At 43.8% G+C, this 18,831-nt stretch overlaps 1 protein-coding gene across 1 annotated transcript; it reads left to right on the forward strand.

Moving 5' to 3' along the window:
* Positions 1-18,812, forward strand: LOC120061481 (sodium-dependent lysophosphatidylcholine symporter 1). Its single transcript, XM_039011326.1, has 14 exons — positions 1-238; positions 331-450; positions 1,300-1,424; positions 1,666-1,798; positions 5,394-5,472; positions 13,775-13,962; positions 14,315-14,405; positions 14,516-14,637; positions 14,768-14,851; positions 14,952-15,035; positions 15,139-15,251; positions 17,396-17,539; positions 17,855-18,031; positions 18,449-18,812. The coding sequence occupies exons 1-14, from the start codon at positions 152-154 to the stop codon at positions 18,483-18,485; spliced, it is 1,584 nt and encodes a 527-aa protein (XP_038867254.1). The 5' UTR covers positions 1-151; the 3' UTR covers positions 18,486-18,812.
* The last annotated feature ends 19 nt before the right edge of the window (positions 18,813-18,831 follow it).

Below are 18,831 nucleotides of genomic sequence, written 5' to 3' on the forward strand. Positions count from 1 at the left end.
CTGTGTTGAATATCACCGCAAAATGCGAACCGGCGGATACTGTTTTAAACCGTTGCGAGCATACGCCTCTCACCCTATTGAAGTTCAAATCGCTTACTACTAATACCATACCACGTAAAATTATAGTTCTTTTTAAATTGTGAACGACAGAATGGCACATACCACGGTGATCAGAGATGGGTCGCAGTATGAGGACAAAAATGAGTTGGTTACAACGAAGGATGGAAACGCAACACTGGTAAAGTTATTTTGTAACCTTTCTCAAATTGTATCCGCCGAACTTCAGACTAATGTGAATTGATCAGGCTAAAAAATGTAATATTATTGCAGAAAACCAGAGGCATTCCTTTGTCCCGGAAGATATGTTATGCAGTTGGTGGCATGCCCTATCAGATGACCGCCAACGCAAAGGGATTCTTCTTGCAGATTTTCCTGCTGGATGTTGTACAGGTCAGTGGTGAGGTCTGCCTGGATGACACTAATGTTTAATCTCAACTATTGATCTGAGGTGGAATTTTGTACAAAATATTTACTTCCTCGGCCCACCCATATTAATAATGAGGATTATGATGTCAGTATAATCAATAAGGATGGTATTAATCTAATAAGGATGGTATTAATCTATTGATGTTTTTTCTATAGACTATTCCAAGTTGACTGGAATGCCTGTAGGATGTGTGTGGTGCGGTTTTACAAGTGTGTGTGTGTGTGTGGGGGGGGGGGGTTACAAGTGTTTGTGTGTGGTGGGAATGCAAATATTTGTATTAATATTGTACCTCTCATCCCTTCTCCAAAGAAAGTTGTTTTTACAATGCAGAAAATGATCAAATAAACCATCTGCCTTGAACATCATGGTTGAAGTTTAGTTATTGGCGTCAAATGCTCTTTGTTGAGTTGTTTAACAAAAGTTATATCATAACTTCCCCTTTTATGTTTGGCCTTGGCTATAAACCCCTCATTAGTACCTCCTAGAAATTCAATGTAAGATTCTACTACTTTAGGCCAACTATACCAACCAAACAGCCCATATATGATGGTAATAGCATAGTGTGTATTTCAGATTCTGCTTTTGTTATATATATTTATTGGTGTGGTATTGCACTCAGCCCTCATCCCATGATGCAACAGATCAGCCACCCTCTATAATTTAACTACACTGTCACCTCCATTACTTTAGTTAGTGAGTTCTATTCATACCAGGCAATGTTTTCACAGAAAGCACAGGACAGAGGCTCATTCCTTAACCACCCCACCACCTCCACCACTATCCAATAATGATTCTTTATACTGCACCTCTAGATGGGGGCCTTCTATGCATCTCTCATCCTCTTCCTTGGCCGGGCATGGGATGCCATCACTGACCCTCTGGTGGGATATATGGTCACCAAGAGTGGTAGGACACGCATCGGCAAACTCATTCCCTGGTTAGTGACTTCAGAAGGGCAACGCCCATAATATCTGCAGCCCCCGCACCTCACCTTGTTAAATGCGGAAGACACATTTCAGTTGAATGCATTGTTGTACAACTGACTAGGTATCCTTTCTTTCTTTCTCTGCACATCACATCACTGATTTAGGCTACACGCCAACGATAAAACACGATGAAACTGCCCATGATTTCACCATTCAAGTTATGTGCAATATTCCCTCCCTTCCACCCCTCAGGATCGTGTTCTCCATGCCGCTGGGCGTCCTGGCCTACGTCATGATGTGGTTCACGCCTCAGGAGTCCATGTCTCCCTCCTCCAGTTTCTTCTGGTTCTTCTTTTGGAGCTGCCTCTTTGATGCCTTCATGACTGTAAGCTCAAATCAAATGAAATTGTATTTTGTCACATGCTTTGTAAACAACAGCTGTAGACTAACAGTGAAATGCTTACTTACGGGCCCTTCCCAACGATGCAAAGGAGTAAAAAAGAGAAATAATAGAACAATTTAAAAATAATAACACAATAAATAAATACACAATGAGTAACAATAACTTGGCTATATACACAGGTTACCAGTACTGAGTTGATGTGCAGGGGTATGGGGTAATTGAGGTAGATATGTACATATAAAGTGCATTTGGAAAGTATTTAGACCCCTTGACTTTTTCCACATTTTGTTACGTTACAGCCTTATTCTAAAATGGACTAAATAAAATAAAAAATCCTCTACAATCTACACAAAATACCCCATAATGACCAAGTGAAAACAGATTTTGAGATCTTTGTATATATAAATAAATAAAACGGAAAAACCTTATTTACATAAGTGTTCAGACCCTTTGCAATGACACTCGAAATTGAGCTCAGGTGCATCCTGTTTCCATTGATCATCCTTGAGATGTCCACTTGGAGTCCACTTGTGGTAAATTCAATTGATTGGACATGATTTGGAAAGGCACACACCTGTCTATATACAGTGGCTTGCAAAGTATTCACCCCCCCTTGGCATTGTTCCTATTTTGTTGCCTTACAACCTGGAATTAAAATAGATTTTTGGGGGGGTTGTATCATTTGATTTACACAACATGCCTACTACTTTGAAGATGCAAAATATATTTTATTTTGAAACAAACAAGAAGTAAGACAAAAAAAACAGAACTTGAGGTTGCATAACTATTCACCCCCCCCAAAGTCAATACTTTGTACAGCCACCTTTTGCAGCAATTACAGCTGCAAGTCTCTTGTGGTATGTCTCTATAAACTTGGCACATCTAGCCACTGGGATTTTTGCCCATTCAAGACAAAACTGGTCCAGCTCCTTCAAGTTGGATGGGTACCTCTGGTGTACAGCAATCTTTAAGTCATACCACAGATTCTCAATTAGATTGAGGTCTGGGCTTTGACAAGGCCATTCCAAGACATTTAAATGTTTCCCCTTAAACCACTCAAGTGTTGCTTTAGCAGTATGCTTAGGGTCATTGTCCTGCTGGAAGTTTAACCTCCGTCCCAGTCTCAAATCTCTGGAAGACTGAAACAGGTTTCCCTCAAGAATTTCCCTTTATTTAGTGCCATCCATCATTCCTTCAATTCTGACCAGTTTCCCAGTCCATGCCGATGAAAAACATCCCCACAACATGATGCTGCCACCACCATGCTTCACTGTGGGGATGGTGTTCTTGGGGTGATGAGAGGTGTTGGGTTTGCGCCAGACATAGTGTTTTCCTTGATGGCCAAAAAGCTACATTTTAGTCTCATCTGACCAGAGTATGTTCCATATGTTTGGGGAGTCTCCCAGATGCCTTTTGGTGAACACCAAACGTGTTTGCTTATTTTTTTCTTTAAGCAATGGCTTTTTTCTGGACACTCGTAAAGCCCAGCTCTGTGGAGTGCACGGCTTAAAGTGGTCCTATGGACAAATACTCCAATCTCCGCTGTGGAGCTTTGCAGCTCCTTCAGGGTTATCTTTGGTCTCTTTGTTGCCTCTCTGATTAATGCCCTCCTTGCCTGGTCCGTGAGTTTGGGTGGGCGGCCCTCTCTTGGCAGGTTTTTTGTGGTGCCATATTCTTTCTATTTTTTAATAATGGATTGAATGGTGCTCCGTGGGATGTTCAAAGTTTCAGATATTTTTTTAGAACCCAACCCTGATCGGTACTACTTCACAACTTTGTCCCTGACCTGTTTGGAGAGCTCCTTGGTCTTCATGGTACCGCTTGCTTAGTGGTGTTGCAGACTCTGGGGCCTTTCAGAACAAGTGTATATATACTAAGATCATGTGACACTTAATTGCAAACAGGGGGACTTTTATTTAACTAATTATGTGACTTCTGAAGGTAATTGGTTGCACCAGATCTTATTTTGGGGCTTCATAGCAAAGTGGGTGAACACATATGCACGCACCACTTTTCCATTGTTTTTTTTATTTTTTTGAAAAAATAAAAAAAATTCACTTCACCAATTTGTACTATTTTGTGTGTCCATTACCTGAAATCCAAATAAAAATCTATTTAAATTACAGGTTGTAATGCAACAAAATAGGAGAAACACCAAGAGGGATGAATACTTTTGCAAGGCACTGTAAGGTCCCACAGTTGACAGTGCATGTCAGAGCAAAAACCAAGCCATGAGGTCGACGGTATTGTCCGTAGACCTCTGAGACAGGATTGTGTCGAGGCACAGATCTAGGGAAGGGTACCAAACATTTCTGCAGCATTGAAGCTGCCCAAGAACACGGTGGCCTCCATCATTCTTAAATGGAAGTAGTTTGGAACCGCCAAGACACTTCCTAGAGCTGGCTGTCTGGCCGAACTAAGCAGTCGGGGGAGAAGGGCCTTGGTCAGGGAGGTGACCAAGAACCAGATGGTCCCTCTGACAGAGCTCTACAGTTCCTCTGTGGAGATGGGAGAACCTTCTAGAAGGACAAGCATCTCTGCAGCACTCCACCAATCAGGCCTTTATGGTAGAGTGGCCAGACGGAAGCTACTGCTCAGTTAAGGTATATGACAGCCCACTTGGAGTTTTCCAAAAGGCACCTAAAAACCCTCAGACCATGGGAAACAAGATTCTCTTGTCTGATGAAACCAAGATTGAACTCTTTGGCATGAATGCCAAGTGTCACGTCTGGGGGAAACCTGGCACCATCCCTACGGTGAAACATGGTGGTGGCAGCATCATGCTGTGGGGATGTTTTTCAGCTGCAGGGACTGGGAGACTAGTCAGGATCGAGGCAAAGATGAACGGAGCAAAGTACAGAGAGATCCTTGATGAAAACCCTGCTCAGGACCTCAAACTGGGTTGAAGGTTCACCTTCCAACAGGAAAATGACCCTAAGCACACAGCCAAGACAACGCAGGAGTGGCTTCGGGACAAGTTTCTGAATGTCCTTGAGTGGCACATCCAGAGCCCGGACTTGAACCCAATCGAACATCTCTGGAGAGACCTGAAAATTGCTGTGCAGCGACGCTCACCATCCAACCTGACTGAGCTTGAGAGGATCTACAGAGAAGAATGGGAGAAACTCCCCAAATACAGGTGTGCCACGCTTGTAGCGTCGGGTGCCAAGCAGTTTCTATAACAAGCGGTGATGCAGCCAGTCAAGATGCGCTCAGTGGTGCAGCTGTAAAACATGACAAATCTTTTCAGCCTCCTGAGGGGGAAGAGGCGTTGTCGTGCCCTCTTCACGACTGTGTTGGTGTGTGTGGACCATGATAATTCCTTAGTGATGTGGACACAGAGGAACTTGAGGCTCTTGACCTGCTCCACTACAGCCCTGTCAATGTAGATGGAGGCGTGCTCGGTCCTCCGTGGCGACTACTAAGCTAGTAGCCACAATCTATTCTAATTCGCCAGCGGTGCTTATAATGTTCAGGTGCACCCAACTCCTAACAGTAGAACTATAGTTACAGCCAAATACTCTACCTTTCTTTGTGCATTGTTCCTGTGTTTACAGTCCATCTCTTCCCTCTCCAGTGCTACCATGTCCCCTACTCCTCACTCAACATGTTCCTGGGGGGAGACCAGAAGGACAGAGACTCTGCCACCGGCTACAGTAAGGCATCCTCTGGAGTGAAATGACTCATCAGATATTGTTTCAGATCTCCCTTGGAAAATATGATTTTATTTTAGCAGGACTTCCCGGATTAAATTATTAGTAAACACATTCTTGTGATAATGATGATGGTACAACCATCACTGCGACTCTTACTGTTCTCCGTTGTTGTGATGTAGCCTATGTAGTGGTTATCACTATTATTATTTGTATAGAGACGTAGGCAGGCCAGACAGGATGTCAGTTTCATGTCTGACTTTTGAGGGTTTGGTTTCCTGGCAGTGACTGACTCTGTTTGATGTGGAGGTGGTGTTGGCTGAAGGCTAAAGTTAACAGGTCAAGGATCAGAGACACGGAAACATTTCCTTAACTTCAGTGTAAAAAAAAAGAAGAAGCGTTGTGTGCATTAGAGATAATAAAAATACTGGCTTGGTTTCAGTCTATGGACAGTGTGCCTTAAATGGCAATTCTGCCACTTTTCAACCTCATATTCATTATCTCCAGCACCAAACCAGTGTCTGTGAAAACAGCAGTGTTTCTAAACTCAGCAAAAAAAGAAACATCCCTTTTTCAGGACTCTGTCTTTCAATGATAATTCGTAAAAATCCAAATAACTTCACAGATCTTCATTGTAAAGGGTTTAAACACTGTTTCCCATGCTTGTTCAATGAACCATAAACAATTCATGAACATGCATCTGTGGAATGGTCATTAAGACACTAACAGCTTACAGACGGTAGGCAATTAAGGTCACAGTTATGAAAACTTAGGACACCTAAGGGGCCTTTCTACTTACTCTGAAAAACACCAAAAGAAAGATGCCCAGGGTCCCTGCTCATCTTCGTGAACGTGCCTTAGGCATGCTGCAAGGAGGCATGAGGACTGCAGATATGGGTAGGGCAATAAATTGCAATGTCCATACTGTGAGATGCCTAAGACAGCACTACAGGGAGACAGGACGGACAGCTGATTGTCCTCGCAGTGGCAGACCACGTGTAACAACACCTGCACAGGATCGGTACATCCGAACATCACACCTGCGGGACAGGTACAGGATGGCAACAACAACTGCCGAGTTACACCAGGAACGCACAATCCCTCCATCAGTGCTCAGACTGTCCGCAGTAGGCTGAGAGAGGCTGGACTGAGGGCTTGTAGGCCTGTTGTAAGGCAGGTCCTCACCAGACATCACCGGCAACAACGTTGCCTATGGGCACAAACCCACTGTCGCTGGACCAGACAGGACTGGCAAAAAGTGCTCTTCACTGACAAGTCACGGTTTTCACCAGGGGTGATGGTCGGATTCGCGTTTATCGTCGAAGGAATGAGCGTTACTCCGAGGCCTGTACTCTGGCGTGGGATCGATTTTGGGGGTGGAGGGTCCGTCATGGTCTGGGGCGGTGTGTCACAGCATCATCGGACTGAGCTTGTCATTGTAGGCAATCTCAATGCTGTGCATTACAGGGAAGACATCCTCCTCCCTCGTGTGGTGCCCTTCCTGCAGGCTCATCCTGACGTGACCCTCCAGCATGACAGTTCCACCAGCCATACTGCTCGTTCTATGCGTGACTTCCTGCAAGACAGGAATGTCAGTGTTCTGCCATGGCCAGTGACGAGCCCGGATCTCAATCCCATTGAGCACGTCTGGAACCTGTTGGATCGAAGGGTGAAGGCTAGGGTCTTTCCCCCCAGAAATGTCTGGGAACTTGCAGGTGCTTTGGTGGAAGAGTGGGGTAACATCTCACAGCAAGAACTGGCAAATCTGGTGCAGTCCATGAGGAGGAGATGCACTGCAGTACTTAATGCAGCTGGTGGCCACACCAGATACTGACTGTTACTTCTGATTTTGAAACGATTTCTTTCCAAAACCTGCAATGAGTTTCTAGCCCAAGGTTTTTTTTTTCCACGTCACCACAAATCTCACATACTGCTTTCACGTAGGATTTACCTTTTTTTACCTGTGAAGAAAATTGGGCACTGTTCATATGAACAATGTTTATATACTACATTCTTGACTGCATCTGTAGTCACCATGGGGATGTGTGAAATTTACTCTTCAGCCTGAAGTGTCATGTTTACGTCACCTTGCTAGCTTTTGAGGTGGCTTGATTGGTTAAGACACTTGATGGAGGATGGTCACGTGTGTTCGTAAGGCAGAGGTTCTGAGTTCACGCCTGGTATGGTGCCGAAGTGGTGCAGCGCTAAGTAGGGGTGTGCCGATCTCGTCATACTCGTAATTGTATCTGTTTTATCACACTTGATACTCATCGGATTTACTCTTGATCGGAGAACCTGGAAGTGTGCTGTAAAGGCCCCAAAAATGGTTGAAGACTCCAGTCACTCTAGTCATGGACTGTTCTCTCTGCTACAGCACGGCAAGTGGTACCGGAGCGCCAAGTCTAGGACCAAAAGGCTCATTAACAGCTTCTACCCCCAAGCCATAAGCGTGCTGATGAACAATTAATCGAATGGCCATCCGGACTATTTACTTTTGTTTTTACTCTGCTGCTACTCGTTGTTTATCTATGCATAATCACTTTACCCCTACCTACATGTACAAATTACCTTCACGCACCTTGACTCAACACTTATGCCAAAACATTCGTACAATAAAAATAAAATAATCTAAATGTGTCCTTTTATTCTCTACTGATCTGTTGCCCGGTAAACATGGCTGGGTGAGAAGAAATCATATTAGCAAGAAGTATGAACTTGGATCACGACATAACGACAGACGTCAGCAATAGAATAATTATATGGACAAACAAAGTAGGCCTACTCAACAACTCCAAGTAGACAGACAAAAAGAACCACGAGGCCTCAGCAAAGTCTCCAGAAAATCACTGGATTGAACAACAATGACTAGCAACGGATTCTGATTTTATACACAATGTTTGGAGAAGGGGAGACTTGTGCCCTGAGACGAGTGACTGACTGAAACAGCCGTGCGTTTGTCTGTCTGGGGAAATTAAAGCAATCATTGCATCAGGCTCAACTGATACCCCATCCATTTATTTACAGACAGAAGATTTAGCCAATAGTTGTTTAGAGCACACACAGCTTCACACTGTTTGAGTGAAACAGAGATGCGTGCTGGCAGCTAAAAAAAAGGAACCGTTTTACAAAAAATACTTGTCATAAAAAATACATATTCAGAAATTTCTCCATATCTGTTACAATACTCATTTTGCCTGAGTACTAAGCACACCCATATTTCTAAGCAAGCAGTGTGACATCCTTAAAAAAACATGTTTATTGAACCTTTCATTTAACTAGGCAAGTCAGTTATGAACAAATTCTTATTTACAATGATGGCCTACCCCTGCCAAACCCAGATGACGCTGGGCCAATTGTGCGCCGTCCTATGGGACTCCCAATCAACCAGCGACTGTTGTGACACCTCTTGCACTGAGATGCAGTGCCTTAGACCGCTGCGCCACTCGGAAGCACTCAGTGGTACCGTGACCGGGATCTACAGTTGAGCTCAGCTCATTTTGAGCTCAGCTCAACTCTGAGGCCGCTGTTGAGTACGTTTGAGGGGTGGATGTAGCACGTAGGGATGTGTGAAACTCCTCAGCCTGAAGTTTCGTGCTTGCTTCACCTCATTAGCTAGCTTTTGAGGTGGCACGATCGTCTAAGATGCTTGAGGGAGGACGATCGCGTGTGTTTGTGAGGCAGAGGTCCCGAGTTTGCGCCAGATAGTGGCCGAATCGGGAGGAAGTGGTACTCGCTACGCAAGCAGTGTGAAATCCTTTACACAAGCTTTTTTAAACCTCCCGTTGTCATGCAGGCATGTGTAGGCCTAGCAGTGTGCCGATGTAGGTGGGCGTTTTTGTCTTCTCCTTTCTTTTGTTTAAGTATGTGTATTGTACTTTAACCCCTTTTCTCCCCAATTTCGTGATATCCAATTGGTTGTTACAGTCTTGTCCCATAGCTGCAACTTCCCTACGGACGTCGGGAGAGGCGAAGGTCGAGAGCCATGCGTCCCCTGAAATGTGCGGCAATTTGATTAAATCCATTGAATATACACCATCAAAACAAATCCATTATTAATTTGTTTCGGCAGGTCCTAAGGAACATTAAGACAAAATGTATTTTCTAAACTACAGAATGCCAGATTTTTGGAGTTCAATTATGTAACATCCAAATGAATGAAATCACAAGTTTATTATTTTGTTCATTAAAAAGACACACCTACCCTGATCACAGTCAACACACATATTATATTTTGTTGTAAGAATATAGTGGAATATTACAATAAAATACAAATAATATTTTTCCCACTTGTGTCACGGGAACGTGTGGAACCCATGTTCAAATACAAAAGTGATATTTTGAAACAGCCCAAGCGTGCGTTCTTGATCCCTCTCTTTCCTACTCTACTTTGTTAGGGAGCTGTTGTAGGGTCTTCATCATTTAAAAAAAAAATATATATATATAATTAACAATCCTATTTTCAAAAGTATGTGAATCTAGCGTTCATATTTCACAACCACCACGTGCTTTTGGAGTTGCCTATACGAAGTCGAGCAAAAATAATATGCCTACACATTATTTTAGGCTGGCGTATTTGCGAAATGTTTCTGATCAGTGATAGATGAGCAAATTAATAACCTAGAGTGATTTTGATTTGATTTATTTAACCTTTATTTAACTAGGCAAGTCAGTTCAAAGCAAATTCTTATTTACAATGAAGGCCTACTAGAAGGCAAAAGGCCTCCTGCGGGGACGGAGGCTGGGATATAAAATAAAAAATGATAGGACAAAACACACATCACGACAAGAGCAACACTACATAAAGAGACCTAAGACAACAACATAGCATGACAGCAACACATAAAAACACAAAATGGTAGCAACACAACACGGCAGCAACACAACATGGTAGCAGCACAAAACATGTAATTAACATTATTGGACACAGACAACAGCACAAAAGGCAAGAAGGTAGAGACAACAATACATCACGCGAAGCAGCCACAACACGAAGCAGCCACAACTGTCAGTAAGAGTGTTCATGATTGAGTCTTTGAATGAAGAGATGGATATAAAACTGTCCAGTTGGATTGTTTGTTGCAGCTCGTTCCAGTCGCTAGCTGCAGCGAACTGAAAAGAGGAGCGACCCAGGGATGTGTGTGCTTCGGGGACCTTTAAACAGAATGTGACTGGCAGAACGGGTGTTGTATGTGGAAGATGAACTATGTGGAGCTATACCACCTCCACCTATTTCCCCAGCCAGAAACCAATTAAGTCAGTGAAGTCGAAGGCTTTTGGTCGGGAGTAAGCTAAGGCTATTAAGGGGCTGCGAAATAATCCACTTGTTAAAATACATTTATTTTTATTTCACCTTTATTTAACCAGGTGGGCAAGTTGAGAACAAGTTCTCATTTACAATTGCGACCTGACCAAGAAAAAGCAAAGCAGTTCGACACATACAACACACATGGAGTTACACATGGAGTAAAACAAACATACAGTCAATAATACAGTAGAAAAATAAGTATATATACAATGTGAGCAAATGAGGTGAGATAAGGGAGGTAAAGGCAAAAAAGGCCATGGTGGTGAAGTAAATACAATATAGCAAGTAAAACACTGGAATGGTAGATTTGCAGTGGAAGAATGTGCAAAGTTGAAATAGAAATAATGGGGTGCAAAGGAGCAAAATAAGTAAATAAATACAGTAGGGGAAGTTGTTTGGGCTAAATTATAGATGGGCTATGTACAGGTGCAGTAATCTGTAAGCTGCTCTGACAGCTGGTGCTTAAAGCTAGTGAGGGAGACAAGTGTTTCCAGTTTCAGAGATGTTTGTAGTTCGTTCCAGTCATTGGCAGCAGAGAACTGGAAGGAGAGGCGGCCAAAGGAAGAATTGGCTTTGGGGGTGACCAGAGAGATATACCTGCTGGAGCGCGTGCTACAGGTGGGTGCTGCTATGGTGACCAGTGAGCTGAGATAAGGGGGGACTTTACCTAGCAGGGTCTTGTAGATGACCTGGAGTCAGTGGGTTTGGCGACGAGTATGAAGCGAGGGCCAGCCAACGAGAGCGTACATGTCGCAGTGGTGGTTAGTATATGGGGCTTTGGTGACGAAATGGATGGCACTGTGATAGACTGCATCCAATTTATTGAGTAGGGTATTGGAGGCTATTTTGTAAATGACATCGCTGAAGTCGAGGATCGGTAGGATGGTCAGTTCTACGAGGGTATGTTTGGCAGCATGAGTGAAGGATGCTTTGATGCGAAATAGGAAGCCAATTCTAGATTTAACTTTGGATTGGAGATGTTTGATGTGAGTCTGGAAGGAGAGTTCACAGTCTAACCAGACACCTAGGTATTTGTAGTTGTCCACATATTCTAAGTCAGAACCGTCCAGAGTAGTGAAGCTGGACGGGCGGGCGGGTGCAGGCAGCGATCGTTTGAAGAGCATGTATTTAGTTTTACTTGCATTTAAGAGCAGTTGGAGGCCACGGAAGGAGAGTTGTATGGCATTGAAGCTCGTCTGGAGGTTAGTTAACACAGTGTCTAAAGAAGGGCCAGAAGTATACAGAATGGTGTCGTCTGCGTAGAGGTGGATCAGAGAATCACCAGCAGCAAGAGCGACATCATTGATGTATACAGAGAAGAGAGTCGGCCTAAGAATTGAACCCTGTGGCACCCCCATAGAGACTGCCAGAGGCCCGGACAACAGGCCCTCCGATTTGACACACTGAACTCTATCAGAGAAGTAGTTGGTGAACCAGGCGAGGCAATCATTTGAGAAACCAAGGCTATTGAGTCTGCCAATGAGGATGTGGTGATTGACAGAGTCGAAAGCCTTGGCCAGGTCAATGAATACGGCTGCATAGTATTGTTTCTTATCGATGGCGGTTAAGATATCATTTAGGACCTTGAGCGTGGCTGAGGTGCACCCATGACCAGCTCGCATAGCGGAGAAGGTGCGGTGGGATTCGAAATGGTCGGTAATCTGTTTGTTGACTTGGCTTTCGAAGACCTTAGAAAGGCAGGGTACAATTGATATAGGTCTGTAGCAGTTTGGGTCAAGAGTGTCCCCCCCTTTGAAGAGGGGGATGACCGCAGATGCTTTCCAATCTTTGGGAATCTGAGACGACACGAAAGAGAGGTTGAACAGGCTAGTAATAGGGATTGCAACAATGTCGGCAGATAATTTTAGAAAGAAAGGGTCCAGATTGTCTAGCCCGGCTGATTTGTAGGGGTCCAGATTTTGCAGCTCTTTCAGAACATCAGCTGACTGGATTTGGGAGAAGGAGAAATGGGGAAGGCTTGGGCGAGTAGCTGTGGGGGGTGCAGGGTGCATAACATAACACAATCCACTTGTTAAACTACATAACATGCTGGTAATAAATGAGCCAACTAGACGAGATGATTATGAGCAGTATTCACCTCAATTTAGCTAACATTTCCCCAGCCTAATTGTAGCCTAACCAATATAAAAACTGAGATTCAGTGAAAATGTGGATTGATTTATAAAGATGAGACCCCAAAGAATTGTGTCAAAGCAGCGTGATGGCGCTGTCCCAATAAAAACGGTGCTGAAATGTTCTTGACCACACATGGAAATACTATTACAACGATTGCTGCCTCATCATTGCGGCAAAATTGTATGCTAAGCCTTAGGCCAAAGTTTTACCGAAATGATTAGTTATGCAGAAATAAAAGTTTTGAAATTGATACCGGCAATACCTTTCAGATATAAGGAAGATGCTGGATAAAAGTTGGCAGTGTGGTAAAGTTGGCGGGAAAAACGTCTTAGTATGAAAGGGATAATAGTGTTTGAAAATCACTGTTTTTAAAATGTTTAAACTTTTGATGTTATCAGGTAGAACTATTTTTTTTTCTTCTACAAATTGTAGAAATGGACCGTTTTCACATATGTTGACGTTGGTATTGTGCTGGAGATAATGGAAAAGTATGTTAAAAAGTGGTGGAGTTGCTCTTTTAAAAACAGTATTACTGTATGAGGCATCTTTGGTTTTAACCCCCAAAACACCTGAGGTAAAATGTTTTTCCTCTCATTTCTTCTTCACTGTTCTCCATGTCAGTGTTTCCCAACCTTTTTTCTGTTACTGTACCACCAAGTAAATTTTGCTCTGCCCAGAGTACTGTTGAAGTACCCCCTTCATGTGTATTTTACCAGTTAACCTATGGTATCATGAGTCTTCTCAAGTACCCCCTGTGGTTAGGCCAAGTACTCCAAGGGTTCCTAGTACCCCTGGTTGGTTAATTCCATGTCAATGTTTTCATTGTATATGTCTCCATCCTCTTCAATTCTTCTTTTCCCTCAGGAATGGGGATGGAGGTGTTTGCAACACTGGCGGGTGCAACCATTCAGGGTCAGATTGTGGGGGTGTACCATGCTAAGAGTGCACAAGACTGCAGCCAGCTGAACTACAGCGAGGCCTCCCTCCGTAACGTCTCCTCGCCCTTAATCCAGAACTTTTCCTCGCCCCTCACTGATACCCTTCAGAACACGGTTTGGTCCATCATATCCATAACCCCCACAGTCTTTCTCTTCTCTCTCTTACAATAACCACTATCACACTCTTCTGTAACTGAGAAGACAACTTTGTATCACTTCCTCTCCGCAATATGTCAGAAGTGTGAAAGAGAACGTATCAACTAGAATTTGCCTGTACTGTAGAACTTCAGTAAAAGCATTGCAGTTATAGGTTCTTCCCTATTTGTGGTCATTACAGGAAGTGTAATGTTGTCTTGTCTGAACTGACAAGTATCTTTTGACATTTTCCCCTGAGCTTGTTGCTGTGTGTCTTAATACAGATATGCTGATTTTAATATTAATTTGTTATTTTCTGTCTTGGCTTCAGAGAAGAGCTTATGTGCTTGCTGCTTTAGTTTTGGGAGGAATCTATTTCCTGTGTTGTGTTGTGCTCTTCCTGGGTGTGAAGGAGCAGTTGGGTGAGTATGGTTTCTTAGGTGCTCTGTCATATGTAGATGAATTAAAATTGGACTGGGGTATGAGAGACATCAGGCTATTTATTGATGACTTCTTTCACTTTCCACCCCAGCTCCTCTCAGTACCCTGGACCGTATCCGTATGCCCTACCTGGCAGGTATGAAGATGGTGGTTGGACACACCCCCTATTTGAAACTCGTATTCGGGTTTCTCTTTGCCTCGCTTGCCTTCCAGGTGAGGGTCACCCTAGGGTCTGGGCTGTGTTTTATGTGTATGATGATGATGATGATGATGACGATGATCGTGGAGAGGTTTAATGACTTAAATTATTCTCTTTCTTTCCTGTCACGGCAACATTACCCAGATGGCTCAAGGAAACTTTGCCCTCTTCTGTACCCATGCTGCAGGTCTGGGGGCCTACTTCCAACACCTCGTCCTTATCCTGCTAGTGAGTAAAGTAACCACGTTTGACACTCATTCAGAGTAGGTTCATGCATTGGTTTAGGTAACAAGAGTGTCTTTTTTTGTATGTGTGTGTCCTTGTTTAGACAGCTGCCACATTGTCCATCCCTCTGTGGCAGACATTGCTTTTGAGACTGGGGAAGAAGACAACGCTGTACATAGGACTTTGTGTAAGTTCCCTTCTACAAGAACTTGGTTATGTATATGTTACAAATGATCCTTGACATTTTGAACTTCCTTTATCACTCTGTCTGTTGTTTCTCCTTTTTTCAGATGTATGCACCAGCCCTTGTGATCATTGCGTCCATTCAGAGCAACCTGCCTGTCTTCATCATTATGTCCATCATATCTGGGTCTAGTCTATCGGCACTCTACCTGCTGCCCTGGTGAGAGGTTGTGTTTGTACACATACAGTGCATTCTGACAGTATTCATACCCCTTGACTTTTTCCACATTTTGTTACGTTACAGCCTTATTCTACAGCCTTTTTTTGTTGTTGCCCTCATCAGTCTACACACAAATACACCATAATGACAAAGCAAAAACAGGTTTTTAGAAATGTTTACATTTACATAAGTATTTAGACCCTTTACTCAGTACTTTGTTGAAGCACCTTTGGCAGCAATTTACAGCCTTGAGTCTTCTTGGGTATGACGCTACAACCTTGTCAAGGGGTCTGAATACTTTCCATATGCACTGTAGGTCAAAACACGATAAATGTGATGACTAAAATGATAATATTAACAAGCATTAGAGATACAGTACCATTACATGTTCAATGGCTTAGGGCTCTCGAGTGGCGCAGCGGTCTATGGCACTACATCTCGGTGCTAGAGGCGTCACTACAGCCCCTGGTTCGATTCCAGGCTGTATCACAACCGGCCGTGATTGGGAGTCCCATAGGGTTTGGCCGTCATTGTAAATAAGAATTTGTTGGTTCCTCCCGAGTGGCGCAGTTGCTAGCTGTAACACCAGAGATCCTGGTTCGAGTCCAGGCCCTGTAGCAGCCGGCCATGGCCGGGAGACCCATTTGGCCCAGCATCGTCCGGGCCAGGGGAGGGTTTGGCCAGCAGGGATGGCCTTGTCCCATCGTTCCCTAGTGACTCCTGTGGCGGGCCGTGACACGGTCACCAGGTGCACGGTGTTTCCTCCGACACATTGGTGTGGCTGGCTTCCGGGTTAAGCGGGCATTGTGTCAAGAAGCAGTGTGGCTTGGTTGGGTCGTGTTTAGGAGGATGCATGGCTCTCGACCTTTGCCTCTCCTGAGTCCGTACGGGAGTTGCAGTGATGAGTCAAGACTGTAACCATGAAATTGGGGAGAAAAAGGGGTAAATGTAAATAAAATACTATAAAAAATAACTAATTCTTAACTGACTTGCCTGGTTAAATAAAGGTTAAATAAAACACATTGACATGTTGTAGCATACTGTAACTAGTCCAGGCCTCCAGCCACACCACACAGTCACAACTGATGACTCATAGCACTAACCCTGGCGGCTCGCCCCACCCCCCTCATTATGTTGGTGCCAGAAACTAGTAAAACACCCTCCTACTGTTTCACCCATAATAATATCATGTTGTATGAATATGCACGATATACTGTTTTGACTTTCTCTGTCTCATTAAGGAGCCACAACTTGCATTTGTCCTCAGAACTATGTTCTGACCTCTTGATTTCATCACAATGATAGGCAACTTCTGGAGCAGGGTTTCCCACCTCAGTTCCAAGGGGTTCACGTTTTGGTTTTTGACCTGATTTGGTGTCACACTTTTACCCCCATCCCTAGGGCCTGATTGGTGTCACACTTTTACCCCCATCCCTATCAAACACAGCTGATTTCAAACTAATTGCATTTTTAACTGAAGATCATAATTAGGTGATTATTGGAGTCAGGTGTGTTAGCTGGGGCTGGGGCAAAACTGTGACACCAATCAGGCCCCTGAGGACTGGAGCTGCCCAGGCCTGCCCTAGCACTACACAGCTGAATCAAATAATCATTAAGCTTTGTTCATTTGAAACAGCGGTGTAGTGTTATGGCAGAAACCAAAACGTGCACCCCTTGGGGTCCCGAGGACTGAGTTTCAGGAAACAGTGCTCTAGAGTTCTCCATCTTGAAAGCCACTATATAAACAGTTAGGTCAGTATAGCCTATCATAATGGCCCTGTCTCCCTGGTAACTGGACTGTGGCTTCCCTCCCACACACTCTGGACTGGGGCTTCCCTCCCACACACTCTGGACTGGGGCTTCCCTCCCACACACTCTGGACTGGGGCTTTCCTACCACACTCTGAGATTCTTATTTTTCCACAGCTATTGGAGAGCACACTCCTAAAGACTTGAGTCATGAGGAAAGTTAAGAAATGGTCTGCAGTGCTCTCTGAGCTGAGAAACATCTCAGTGTTTTACTACAACTATTAAATCATCTACTAAAGGAAGGAAGAAGTGGACAGTAATACATGTGTTATTTATTTAGTGAAATAGTCTCCAATGCATTCTCACACAGTACCTTGTCTTCCTGTCTGTGTGCAGGTCTATGCTGCCGGATGTAGTTGATGACTTCAAGGTGAAGAATCCCACCAGTACGGACCTAGAGCCCATGTTTTATTCCTGCTATGTTTTCTTCAACAAGTTTGGAGGGGGGATATCTGTGGGCATCTCCACCCTGGCATTACAGTGAGTTCCACCTGCAGGGATTGGAGACTAGAATCTTAAGTATTGGTACAAATATAAATGGAATCATGTATGGATTTATTTACATCAACATTACTCTTCATTTGGGTGCTGTTTGGACCTTTGTCATATCTCTCAACAGCACCCAATGAAGAGGCATGTTGATGTAAATAAATCCATACATGATTCAATCTATATTTGTACCGATACTTGGATTCTATCTGTAGTGGGGCAGCACTTTCAGAACAGTTTCCCCCTCTGTAATTGCTTGTCTACCGAGTGTAACCCTCCTCTCTCATCCTCCTCTCTCATCCTCAGCTTTGCAGGGTATAAGCCTGGGGCCTGCAGGCAGAACCCAGCTGTGATCACAGCGTTGCGGGTCCTGTTCGCCCCTGTGCCCGTCGTCCTCCTTCTCATTGGTCTGGTGCTGTTTTATTTCTACCCCATCAATGAAGAGCGGCGCTGCCAGATCCAGCAGGAACTGCAGAAAGCAGAGTGAGTTTCCATCCTGTTGATAGTCCCAATACCCTACAGTGGATCTACATGACTTGGATTAATTGGTTGAACTGATTGGATCTAGACTGACATCTAGTGGTAGATTACTGTAGCTGTCTAGTTTTTGTTTTTCTCGCAAATCAAATAAAAGTTTATTGGGCACGTGCACATGGTAGAGCGATTTGCTTACTTGCTAATGCTCCTCAACAATGACAAATACAAGAGTACCGAAATAACAAGTAGTAATAAAAAGTAGATTAAAAAAGTAATAAAAATATGAAAATGTACATAATAGAATCTACAGTATGATTTATAAAAATGTGCTTGAATTATATAATATATTTACTTTAAAAAAGTAAAGCTTTCCTGATAATTCTATGACATGTTTCACTTACAAAGCCATATTGGTCTTTACAGGAAAGTGGATGGATTCCAAGTAATGGAGGCAGTGTGATTGTAGACTCCGCTCAGACACAGCCAGCCGGTCTAAATGGAAACTTTCATCTGTCAGTGTCTTTGACTGACATGGTGCATGACTGTTCACACCTCATCTGGCACCATGCTAGGACACTGCTGCCTATTTCACAGCAGCTCGCATGTGTTTATACCACGGAAGACGATTGTCATGGTCACAGGCCGAAACAGACACTTGGCTTATATTGAATCTTTGCGTGTGTGTGTGTTTTCTTATCCAACCATTGTAACCACTTCAGTGGTTCCCAACCTTTTTCTGTTACTGTACCACCAACTGAATTTTGCTCAGCACACAGTACCCCTGAAGTACCCCCTCATGTGTGTTT

The sequence above is a fragment of the Salvelinus namaycush genome, chromosome 16, assembly GCF_016432855.1.
Source record: "Salvelinus namaycush isolate Seneca chromosome 16, SaNama_1.0, whole genome shotgun sequence".
Taxonomy (NCBI): Eukaryota; Metazoa; Chordata; class Actinopteri; order Salmoniformes; family Salmonidae; genus Salvelinus; species Salvelinus namaycush.

Bases quoted from the DNA above. Each gene is read 5' to 3' on its own strand.
- LOC120061481 (XM_039011326.1), top strand. From the start codon at position 152: ATGGCACATACCACGGTGATCAGAGATGGGTCGCAGTATGAGGACAAA. The intron at 1,799-5,393 runs GTAAGCTCAAAT...TTCCCTCTCCAG, and splicing joins TCTTTGATGCCTTCATGACT to TGCTACCATGTCCCCTACTC. The intron at 14,852-14,951 runs GTGAGTAAAGTA...GTCCTTGTTTAG, and splicing joins ACCTCGTCCTTATCCTGCTA to ACAGCTGCCACATTGTCCAT.